We start from the raw sequence: 12,563 nt of genomic DNA, 5'->3' as shown, positions 1-12,563 counted from the left end.
ATCTTCTGTGGAACATGAATGAAAATATATGATCCAGTCTGCGAAATCCCAGCTTGACGTTTTGTTATTTACTGTTTTTTTTTTTTTTACATAAAATCATCCTATGACGTAAAGAACATTCTGAGAAAATATAACCTTGCTTGATATCTTTAAATATTGACTGAATAAGGCCACGTCAAAGATAGATGAAATAAATGTAAAATTAATGACTAAAATCCAACTTCGATGCTTCTGATAAAGAGATTAGTCTGGATTTTACAGACGGGTCACATATTTTGAGGAATATAAGTGGTTTTGTGTCCATCCAGTGGAAGTCAAAAAGGGGCATATGCTGTTTGATTCCAGACGTTCTTAAATATTTAACTTTGTGCTCTTCAGAAATAGCCAAATAGGTTGGGAATGACATGAGAGTAATAATGAAATATTTTGGGCTTTAATAATCACCTTGACAATACAATTACTGATTAGATTAGAGTTGATCACATTATGGGCCATTAAAGGTAATCAAGTGACACTGTATGTAAAAGAGATCAAAAAGCTGTTATTGCATGCCCCCATGTGGTCAGTAGAAGAATAATGCTGAATAATGTCAAATCTTCTTACATTTTCATTTATTCTTCAAAAAAAGAAATTTTAACAAGTACATACCTAAATCCTCTACAAACAATTTCACAGAAATTATCCCTCCATCACAATTTATCTGGGTTGTAAATCTTTACGTTTTGGCACCTTCTATCATATAATACTAAGAAAACTTTTGCTATTTACAACTACTCAGCAGTGTATTAGTTAAGCCCCTCAAATGTCCCTTTCAAATGCTGTGTTAGGCAAAACAGCATTTACAGTGTCTCTTGTACAAGCATCTTCTGGCACTGTTTCCATTCTCGTGATGTCCTCATAGGCATATTGTAAGTTCATGTTTTACCCATTAATAAAAAGATCACAAAGCCCTTAAGAAATCCTTGTTCATCAAACTTTATCAAAGCATTGAACACAGTGTGAAGAGCCCATGTATCCCCTAGTAATAATGAGTTTCCTGAAGGGTCTGGGGCAGAAACATCTCGCAGGCAGCAACTCCTCAGCAAGGTTGGTCTGCTACCCCTGAGATGCTCTTTTAATGGGAGAGTTCCACATGCCCCGCTTAGAGTGGAAATAGTGGTAAAAATTCCTCAATCTCAGTCTCTCTACTTCCAGGCCATTCTGGAGAACCCTGAGAGTAGAGCACAGACAAGACAGAGGAAGACATTAGTGCTCTACATTTACAATAGTTCTTATGCAAGGTTTTCAACAACAGTGTATTATCATAGCAAAAAAAAAAAAAAAAAAATCACACAAACCTAACTCTGTATAAAAATAAAGTCACAATAAAAATGAATGAAATTGACCTTAAAAACTGTATTTTTGAGGGGAATTTTATGGTATTTTTTTTTACAAATGACTAAATCATGTGCCCTCAAAATTAAAAATGCAAATCATCTCCCCTCTTTGAAATGATCTCTAATAACTTCCGGTCATGGGAAGATCGCAGCAATTAGCAAATACCAACATGACCCAACTTTCAACAATCCAATCAATTGTCAAAGGATGAATTAAAGTCCAGCCCTACTGGTTTTTAGAAGCAGTTTCTCTCGCATATACGTCACCATGGAGAAAATAAGGTAATCGCTACTTCCATTTCATTGTGACTTCAAAATGGCTCTAAAAATACAAAATTGGCATTTACAATAGATATAAATGCAGTTACCTGTCCAGAAGCTCCCAGTCCTCTCCTCCCCAACGGTCTTTAAACTCCTCTGTGTTCATGCCACCAATTTTATCAAAATCAGACTTATAAATTCCAAACAAGCCAAAGCCATTCACTTCCCAATAGCCTGGAAATAAAAAATATCAGATATCATATACTCTGACAGTGGCAGCCACTCAGAGGAGGTGAATACAGCTAAGCCACCTTCACAAGCGTATTTTAAACAAACTTAACCACTACAGACGTTAAAATGTCTTACACATAAATCAAATGCATTTTTCAAGACTGAAATGTACAGTGTACTGTTGCTTTCCATTCATTTATAAATGTTCTATTATTTATTAAATCAAATATTAAAACAATTTTGTGACATATTTCATATGCAATACGATTGTACCTATACAATTATACACGGCACAAAAAGTATTTTATTTTATAGCCTCACCAAAATTCACCGTCAGCGTAATCCGATATACAGCACATTAAGGGAGGCCGTTTTTATTTTTACTCATTTTGTTATGGTAGCATATAAACCTGGAGCCAGGAGAAGTAAACTGGTAGACATTATGTCTAAAAGCTGGCAATCTGATTCCCATTTAAATACAAACAGGATTTACAAGTAATAGAATCAGTCACATTATGCACAACTGGTGTTGGAACAAATGTGTTTTGTATGTGTCTGTGTGTGTGTGTCTGTCAGCCAGCCGGCTGTTTCTGAATGTGTCTGTTTTACCATCAGGCTCTAACGGTGAACTCCCACAGTCCAGTCTCATGACAATGGGTGCAAACGCTAGTCTGCCTTCTACGCAGTGCTTCCGTATGCTCTCCAGGATGTTGTGAGGGAAGTGGATGTGCAGGTCACATAGGAACACTATGCTATGATTGTCCTGGCAATGACACACATTACATTGGTCACCAATGTTTGTGGTAATCGTGCTATAGGTAATTTACAGGGTTCCCACGCCTTAGTTAACTTCAAATTCAAGTACCTTTCAAGGTCCAATACCCTAAAATTCAAGGACTAAATGTGGGGATATATATGTGTATATCAAATTCAACCAATGGTGAGGCTTAAAGACAAAGACAGGGTGACGCGGAAGCCAGGAAGTATATCGCTATCTGAAATATTGCCAAAGACGTTGTTACAGGGACGCAGGAAGTATGACAAGGGAGACGCAGCATCTCGTTCCCTTCTCAGGGAACAAGAGTTACATACGTAACCCGAGACATGTTCATGTGTCAAACACAACTATGCAAAAAAGCATTTTGGTATGAATCAACATTCGCATACAGAAGATATAAGCATCTAAAGCGAACAGTTTAGCATGTGTGCTTAAAGGAGTATTTCACCCATAGAAACATTCATCTTTATTGAAAGTGTGTCATATTTGTAGTCGAAATGTAACGCACATTTAGAATTTGGTGCCTATTTGACCGAGAAAAGGGGTGTTTCAACAAAGATATTGGACTTCCTTCTTTCAATGAGGCAAAATTATGATTTTTACATCATTGAAAGAAGGAAGTGCAACACTGAATCTGTATTTCTCCTGTCTCCTGTCGCAACTGAGGAAATGATGCATGACCATTCAAAAACATGACTGGGGTTCTAACTATACAAAGCTTTTTGCAAATGGGTGAAGTGTCCCTTTAAAAGGCTAGAATTTTTATGATATTATCCTACACTACACAGGGATAAATATGGATGGATTTTTCCAGAAAACTTCTTGCATAAAATAGATTCAAGCACTTTTAATGACTTGTATCTATGTATGTATATTTTCAAAAACCAGGGCCTTAATTTTTTTCCCCCAGATTCACAAACTTTCAAGGATTTCAAGGATCCGTGGGAACCCTGATTATAAAAACCCTTCCATAAAAAGAAATGTCAAGTAAATAGTTGCTAAAAAATTAGACACATGTTGGTTTACAAATAAACCTATGCTGGGTTGTTGTTAACCCAACCATGGGTTAAAAGAACCCAGCATTGCATTTAAACAACCCAGCACAGGTTTATTTATTAAACATGTGTTCTGTCCAATATTTAATCAGCACAACACAATTTAGAGTGTTATTCTTTTAAAGAGTAACATTTCCTAACATTAATCAACACTTATGTTTTCTTGTCTCACTACTTTATTCACCTACCTCTATGGTGTCCACACCCATCTGCAAACCAGAGGATCTTTCAAAGTTCCCCTCTCTTCTCAGATACTCATACCTACACACACAGGCCCAAGAACAAGTTAAAGCATTCTTTCTTTGGTAGCATCAAGAAGTATGAGGGGATTAAGGATCACGTACATATCCACTTTTAAAGATACATGCACTTTCTCTGAACGCTCTCAAAAAAAAGTTGTCACTAAAATGGTAACTTTTTAAAAAGTACACATTTGTAGCTAAAGGATGCATATTAGGATCTCAAACGTACATATTGCTACATCGAAGGTACATATCTGCACATAAATGGTACATATTAGGACATGTCACCTGGGAACAGTACTCTTCTTCAGTGCCTGCTCCACATCCATGTCATCGCTCTGGAAGTCCACAATGATCACGCTGAAATTGTCATCTTTGGTCTCATGGTGCAGAAGCTCCATATCTGAGATGAACTGCTGCACCCATCGAGCCTGATTCTTCACTGCCACAGAAACACAACGTACATTAGTGGCCATACAGCTTTATCTATTTTACATTCACCCATTTAGCAGAAGCTTTTATCTAATGTGACCTACAGTGCATTCAATCTATACACATTTTATCAGTATGTGTGTTCCCTTGGAATCAGACCCACAACCTTTTGAGCTGCTAATGCAATGCTTACCAACTCTAGACCTTTCTTACAGCAATTAGTACAGAAAAAAGTAGGTTTAATTAAACTTTACTACAGTATAAAATAAAGCAAAAATTGTGTTTGAAATTTGTATTGGTTTTATATACCTGGCACAACAAAGTGTACCATCACATCACGCCTCCACTCTAACATGGATGGCTGGCAGAGCAAGGGTTTGGCCCAGCTGTTGCTCCAGGGTGTGGTGGTATGAGTTTGGGTACTGGGGCTGCTGGGAGGTGGGTTTTTGGAAGGCCCATGGTAGGAAAAGGCTACGGTTCCTTCTTTGCTTTCAACTCCATCCTCATGTCGACTGCGGTGCAACAGGAGATAGATGTACTCTGACAGGCGCACAACCCGCTTCCCTTCCTCCATCAACAGTAGCTCCACTAAATAACGGTTGCCCCTGGCTGAATCTCTCCGCTTTTCTATATTTACTATACGGAGGAGAGTGTAGATCCTTATAGAGAGGTGACAGTGAGAAATCCAAATGGGGAAAGTGATAGAGGCAGAAAGGAAAATGTAGTTAATTTAAATGAGATACAAATTTACATATTTTAACATAAGTATGTAACATCACACATCTTGTTTAATCTAGTTAGGCCAGGATTGACATAATTTTGGCATTTATTATGATAAAGCTGCAGCCGTTTAAGTAGAGAATTACAAATAACTTTGCACAAAATACTGCTGAACACATAACGTATCCAGTTTGATAGACATGCTCTCGCAACTATTCACACTCACCCTCCCCTCCGCTCGTTCAGCTTCTCCATATACTGCGAAATCACATCAACAGCTTCATTTTCTGCTAGCTGCAGGTTCCCCGAAACATTACACCTCAGGTCATTCCAGTCTGACCTCAGAAGCTCAAAGTCCACAGGGTTCACGCTGAAGGTGCGCTGCCAGTTGATGGCCTCCTCCGTCAAGCGTGGCCTCAGTTCTGCTTCCTCGTAACTGTACTCTGATATCTCCTCTTCCTCAAGACCCCTGCTCTGCTGAACCATATCTGAACCCTCCAGCATCTCCGAAATCTTTGTTGCCTGCAGCTCCGGAGGCTGGCCGATCTCAGACGAGTTTAGCCTAGGGTGGTCTCTTAATGGGAGCAAGCTATTTGGATCTGATATGGAAGTTGGAGGGTCGCCCTGATAAAACGGCCCAGGCTCTGTAGGAAAGGAAGTATGACTGTTCTTTAAAAGAGATGGTTGGGTGGAAGTTTTATGGTCCATTAGAGGGAAGTTTGGGAAGGGGAGAGCAGCGGATTGTGTTTTCAAAGACCTCCATTTTGAACTCAAGTCCACAGGCCGCTTGGGCTTTCTAGATTGATAAAGAAAGATACCAGGAAAGACCTCCACTGGAGATTTTGGTACTCCTTTTTCTCTTGGTGGCCGAAGTCTAGTAATGTAAATATTGTCTGTGTTGTTGTCTTTCTCCACATTGGTCCCATCAACAAACTTACCCACGTTACTTAAAATCCGATTAGCCAAAACATAAAGAGGGGATTTATGAGGAAGTTTAGGAAGAGACCTTCCCTTCACAGGTGTGTTGGCAATTTCTGTTAGTTTGCTTTTTGTGGGCAGACCTGGGTCAGGGAGGAGCCAAGCTAATGAACGACCTCTGTGAACAAACCCAAGGGTTTGGATGTCCCTGTCCTCTTCACTTGCCTGTTCATTTGGAGCTCCACTTTGAGACTCCAAGGTACCCGCACTACCTTTAGTTTGTGGCATTTGATCATTTACCACATGCTGCAGAGAGTTTTTATAAAATCTTTCCTTTCTCTTTCTTTTCCTCTCATCTTGCTCTTTAAACTGAATGTACTCCCTCTCTTGCTTCGAAGTTCTCTCTAAAATATCAGCCTTCGAGGTAGAGGTTGCTGTGGACCTTGACATCTTATTGGTTGGACTGGTATATGCTATTCTCCCGACTGGCCGGTTACTGGAATTGATCGTCTCCTCTAGGTCGACGCCCTCTTCCTCCTCCAGAAAATCTGAGAAAAGAGACAGGCCAAGCAAAACTAAAGGTCTTGAATTAATTCATGTAATCCAAAAGAATTGCTTAATGACATGTAGCGATTAAAAAGTCAATGGCCCTGCTGCAGTGTTGACACAAATCTACAGCTAATCATTATTATCTTCAGGCTTTCTAACAACCACTGCTACACACGAAGGTTTTGTGTAAAGAGAGCTGTAACAAACCATCCAACATAAACAAGTACATATAGGGGGTTCAAAATGAACCTTTACCCCAAATGGTGGGAGAACTGTGGAAAATCCAGGCTAAGGTCATAATCTAAATATGATGAGGTTTTAATCATTGTTTTCAATTGTTGACATTGCCTTAGTCAATATTATAGATAAAGGTTATATTTTGTTTTGTTGTAATGTTCTTTATGTTATGTAGGATGATTTTCTGTTAAAAGCAGTAAAATTACAAAAAATAATTTATTTGGGTTTATATATGTTTAACCTTGCCCGTATCAACAGCAACAAATTTTTTTGTTTGGCCAAAAAGTTGCTAGCCAAATGAGTACCTTACGTACTCACCAACGCTAATTTGTCATGTCTTTGGTGCTTGGAGTGTTAAAGGCGGGTTGCATGATCTCTGTAACCCAATGTTGATATTTGAAATCACCTAAACAAACAGAGACTCTCTCTGGAACAGTGGCGGCCGGTGACTTATTTTTTCGAGGTCGCACAATGCTAAGTTTGTCACAACATGTATGCAGCCCGTCATGTGTGTGGTTCGTAGTTTCAAAATATGTGTTTGGAACCTCAAGTGACCCTATGTGCATCATGTGTCTTGTCAAAATAAGTGCCTGCTGCAGACGCGTCTAAAGGGTTTATGATCAAAGAGACGCTCGCGTTTGCCAGATACTCGCTTAATCTCATGCGCAATCAGAGTTTACTGTTAAGTGAGTGTCTTTTGAGTATTTTGTGAATGTGAGCGTCTTTATTATAAACGGTTTTGACGTGTGTGCAGCAGGCACCTATTTTGACAAAACCCGTGATGCACATGGTTCACAAGACGCAACAAACAGATATTTTGAAAACACGAGCAACACACAACACTCCGAACACAAATATTTTGAATTTGTGCCCCTCGGAAGAGCACTCACGAGTCGCCATTGATCTGGACCTTCTTTTGATAGACCCGCCCCACACATACACAACCCAGGCAACGATATCGGTTAATAGACATGATTGGCTACAAGTTTGTTTTGGTACTTGGCCCGAGTCCCTTTTCCAAATAGTTTTTCAAAAATCATGCACCCCGCCTTTAAAGGGATAGTTCACCCAAACATTTAAATTCTGTCATAATTTACTCACTCTCATGGTGTTACAAACCTGTAGAAATTTCTTTGTTCTGATGAACACAAAGGAAGATATTTTGAGGAATGTCTGTAACCAAACTGATCATGAGCCCCATTCATGAGCCCAATAGTATTATTTTTTCCTACTATGGAAGTGAATGGGGGAATTCTCATTTTTGGGTGAACTTGCCTTTAATTTTAAACCCTGGGTACACATACAGTGCTGCTACACTCATTACAAACACCATGTCGAGAGAAAACAGCTGCTGTATTCTTATCTTTTATTAAGTTTCCAGCTGAGTACCGACCATCAGGTTTGGGGAAGAAAACAGGCTGGTCACCTTCCTCCTCATCCATCTTCATGTATTTATAGAAGCCAAATCTATATGAGAATTAAAAAGTGTGTCAGTGCAAACGAGTATCTTCCTATATATTTATTTACTTACTGATGGACTTCTTTTTACAATGAGTCAGGATTCTTACTTTTCTAAGTAAACAGGAGACTCTCTGTAAAAGCATTTGTTCTTTTTCTCCATATGACTCAGTCTGGTGAAGTCATTTGGATACACATAGGAAAGGTAAACCTGGTTGGCCAGATATAAAAATATAAGAATAAACAAGTAATTGTTTTTGATACATGACATGTAGCTATTTACAGTTTATAACATTTTACCAAATGTTACTAAATAAGATGACTCATGTAGTGGTGTGTACTGAGTGCTAATGGCCAAAAGAGGGCACTGTTTGCTTTAAGCTCAGCAAGGTCTTAAAAGTGAGCTGGACAAGTAGTAGCTCCTACGTTCATCAAACTAAAATACTTCTTCGTATGTCATTAAAATGTAGTGTTAATAAATAATATTTCTCATTAGCTAGGAGCTAAAATTTGATAATAAAAAGTAATATTTTTTAGAAAACTCAGTTGGCAGAGCATAGAATTATCAGCACAAGGATCATAGGTTTGATCTCAGAGAAAGTCGCTTCGGATGAAAGCCACTGCCAAATTCATATGCACAGTAAACTAAAATGTAATGTCTGTTCACTGGCATGGCAATTAATTAACAATGTACCACGCAGTGGAAATTGTGTTTAGTCTAACTAGATTACTTACAAACTGCAGACCCTGATAGCGTGCAATAGGAAAATCCTTCACAACGTATGTGGGAGAGTACACGCAAGATGGAAGAACATTCTCCAGCCTGGACTGATGTATCATGGGAACTAGAAGAAAAACAATCTTGTTTTAGACATACAGTACACAGGCAAATAACTTTTATTTAGCACAAAATGTTTTCATTAATCTAACCTAAAAAAAATATGAAAACTACAGTATTACTGTCAATAAGGCAAAAGTGCACCCAAAAGCTGCCCCTGACCCTTATCATCTTAATGTGCTTCTACTAACATGCTAACATGTGTCACAGCCGGGGGCGGACCCGAATATGCTACTGGGCCACGCCCCTCTTAACTCTTCCACCTCGAGGAGTTTCCCAAGACCACCCCAATGACCAGACAGACGAGTATACTATAATTAAAACAAACTTTATTAAATATTTAAAAGGGGAAAGGGGGAAGGGAAAAAGGGAACTTTAAAACTAATGGCTCTTCTTTGCCTCCAGGGCCACTTGGGGAAAAGACTGGGGGCCGGGGCTCTGACTCAACAACCCGTGGCGCGCTCCGCTTCTCCTGGAGGCAGAATCGAACACAGACAGACCAGGGCACACCCTCCACTGACGTCCGCAGCCCTGGGGGATCCTCGTTCCCACACAGGGCCTCACTGGTTCAGGTAGGTAGTTGCTGCAAGCATAGAACAGATTAGTCCACAGGTTGCGTTACTCACAGTGCCGGGGGATCCTCGTTCCCACACGGAGCTCCACTGGTTCAGGTAGGTTGCTGCTATAAGCACAGAACAGGTTATTGCACAAGCTGCGTTACTCACAGTGCCGGGGGATCCTCGTTCCCACACGGAGCTCCACTGGTTCAGGTAGGTTGCTAGGCGAAGCTCTCGTTGTCACGCCCCGGGCGCAAAGCTTGAGTTTCTCTCTCTCTCTATAGGATTCAGGCCATACCAGATGTCACCATCTCGCGTCTCGTCGGAGGCTGGGCAGTTCGAACGCTATAAGCACAGCATACGCACAGCAAGTCAAGCGTAAACACCATCAATCAGTGAAACTCACCCACAGCACTCTTATACCACGTCACGTGAATTCTTTAAATCGTCCTTGCCACCTGACCACGACGACCTCGAGAGATCGGTTGGGCAACGACTGGATCCCAAGGGAGGGGGAGATGTATGGTATTCACAAGCCCGGCGTGTCGGTTCTCACTTCCCTGGCTCACCTACACTTCCTCTTTCCCGCAGGGCCACTGGTTTACTGGCGGCCGGTGTTTCGTCCACGCTTCTGGTCAACCACGGCTCACCCACGCTCTCCTCTCCAGTGGGGCCAGGGACCTCACGAAACACAAGAACACACACCAGGGTAATCTTTCAAACAAGACATTTACAGAGAAGTATCCCAGCGGCTACTCACGCTTAGTTGCCAATAACCTCTGTTCACGGTGCTCTCGACGGCTCTGTGTCCACTCCTCCTTACATAAACTCCACAATACCCCTACGTTACTGACTGCCTCTCACTCTCTTCCCCAGGAGAGCGATCCGACCAGCGTGATCCGTCTGCAAAGCAGCAACACAACGTACACAACGTATGCCAACGACACCTGTTTAATGTCTGCAAAGGTGTCTTTATACCCTGACTCTTCTCCTCGTTAGCCTATTAGCAACCGCTGTATTAATTTGCCCCACCTGAGCGTGATCAGGCTTAATTTTGCCTTTGGGGAAACCCCGGAAATGAAGTGTGGAAGCCGGATTCCGCCCGTCGTCCCAATAAAATGTGGAAGCCGGGTTCCGCCCGTCGTTCAAATAAACGTCACCTGTGACATCCTCCCCCGCCGAAATGGTTCTAGTCCCTAGAACCGCTTCCTGTAACCCACTCTCCATACCGGATGGGCGGCCGCCCCCGGGTCTCACGCTGGGGGCGCTGTGGTGGGGGCTCTGGGGCTTCTTCGGCAGGTAAGTCATCCAGCTCTCCTGGAGCCTCTGGGGCTCCTTCAGCAGGTAAGTTATCCGGCTCTCCTGGAGCCTCTGGGGCTACATCGTTCACTGGACCCACTACGACAGGTAAGTTCTCAGGCTCCCTTGGGGCCACTCGGGCCAGCCCCTCCGCCGGGCCTCTTGGAAAGATGACCCACCCTCCATACCAGGGGGTAACAGCCTCCGGCTCCTTAGGAGCCACCTCTGTAGCTAGTGGGGGATAATTTGGACAAGGGCGGATCATATTCCGATGGACCACCCGATCCGGCCCAGGCTTCCCTTCGGGCCGGATCGTGTAGACCGGCTGTCCCGGTCTCTGCTGCCGTTGCACAATGTACGGCCTCGCCTCCCACCGATCACTCAGCTTGCCTCCACCTAGTCGCCGATTGTCCCGGACTAGTACCCTTTCTCCAGGGAGCAGGGGAGCATCCCGTGCCGTTCTATCATACAACCTCTTGTTCTTCTCCCCGGCTGCCTGGATCTTCTTATTGACCTGCTCATAGGCGAAGTGGAGACGATGGTGGTGCCGTCCCACCCACTCGGTCACGTTCCCTTCTTTCTCACCTCCCGCTGCTCCCAATAGGAGATCTGTGGGCAAGCGGATGTGTCTTCCAAACATCAAGTACGTAGGGGCATACCCCGTTGTACTGTGCACGCTGTTATTATAGGCTTGTAATAGATTCGGCAAAGCACTCACCCAATCATCCTGGCGTCTCTGGTCCAGAGTGCCCAGCAGACTCAACAGGGTCTGATTGAAGCGCTCACATCCTCCGTTTCCTTGGGGATGGTACGAGGTCGTATGGGTCTTTACACAACCGTACAGTTGGCATAGCTCTCGGATGATGCGGGACTCGAAGTTCGGGCCCTGATCTGAGTGCAGGAACTCAGGGCACCCAAATGGCTGGAACACTGCCCTCCATAATGCTGTGGCGGTGGTACTTGCTGTCTGGTCGAGGGTGGGAATAGCCCAGGCGTATTTGGTGAACAAGTCCGTCACCACTAAGATGTTCTGGTACCGGTCCTTGGGACGACTCAGGGTCAGATAGTCCATCGCCACAATATGGAGGGGGGCCTTTGCGAGGATTGGAACCATCGGTGCTCGGGGTTCCTGCCGGGGTTTAAACAGAGTACATCGGGGACATGCTTGAATGAACGTACTCACGGAAATCTCCATTCCTGGCCAATAGAAGTGTCGGCGTAGCAACGACATGGTGCGTTCCTGCCCCTGGTGTCCCATCTGGTCATGGTAGGCCTCTAGCAGTGCCCGAACTTGGCTGGCCGGTACCACAATCTGGCTAACCTCCTCGTCGGTCCCCAGGTCCCGTATAGCCCTACACAATACACCTTCACGCAACTTCAATTTCTCCCATTGTCCCAGTATTTTTCGACCCACCTCTGTCTGGGCTTGTCTCTCGGCGGGGGTCGGTCGCCGGGCCTGCCGAAGCCACTCGCCCAGATTCCGCAGCTCTCGATCCTCCTGCTGTCTAGCCTTCCAACGCTGGGGGTCCCATCCCCAACTTACAGGTGCTGCCTCCCGTTGGCTCCCAGGTGCCTCCACTACGCCGACCATCAGTCCTTCCTCTCCTTGTTC

The 12,563-nt window shown here is 43.2% G+C and overlaps 1 protein-coding gene across 4 annotated transcripts in view; it reads right to left on the bottom strand.

Moving 5' to 3' along the window:
- Nucleotides 1-596: 596 nt before the first annotated feature.
- b4galnt4b (beta-1,4-N-acetyl-galactosaminyl transferase 4b) overlaps nucleotides 597-12,563 on the bottom strand; it is an 86,046-nt gene continuing 74,079 nt past the window's right edge. For 3 of the 4 annotated variants that reach the window (XM_073859226.1, XM_073859227.1, XM_073859228.1), the window contains 10 exons: nucleotides 8,993-9,102; nucleotides 8,368-8,468; nucleotides 8,193-8,266; nucleotides 5,322-6,561; nucleotides 4,685-5,034; nucleotides 4,232-4,385; nucleotides 3,890-3,962; nucleotides 2,478-2,631; nucleotides 1,745-1,871; nucleotides 597-1,210 (listed from right to left, as the gene is read on the bottom strand). In XM_073859226.1, coding sequence (XP_073715327.1) covers nucleotides 1,096-1,210; nucleotides 1,745-1,871; nucleotides 2,478-2,631; nucleotides 3,890-3,962; nucleotides 4,232-4,385; nucleotides 4,685-5,034; nucleotides 5,322-6,561; nucleotides 8,193-8,266; nucleotides 8,368-8,468; nucleotides 8,993-9,102 — 2,498 coding nt within the window. In that variant the 3' untranslated portion in view covers nucleotides 597-1,095. Of the gene's footprint in view, nucleotides 1,211-1,744; nucleotides 1,872-2,477; nucleotides 2,632-3,889; nucleotides 3,963-4,231; nucleotides 4,386-4,684; nucleotides 5,035-5,321; nucleotides 6,562-8,192; nucleotides 8,267-8,367; nucleotides 8,469-8,992; nucleotides 9,103-12,563 lie in introns of those variants that run through there. The other variant, XR_012360024.1, reaches the window with a different exon arrangement.

This window comes from Misgurnus anguillicaudatus, chromosome 21 (genome assembly GCF_027580225.2).
Source record: "Misgurnus anguillicaudatus chromosome 21, ASM2758022v2, whole genome shotgun sequence".
NCBI lineage: Eukaryota > Metazoa > Chordata > Actinopteri > Cypriniformes > Cobitidae > Misgurnus > Misgurnus anguillicaudatus.
The sequence above is the reverse complement of the archived record's forward strand: the minus strand, read 5'-3'. Positions and strand labels throughout refer to the sequence as shown.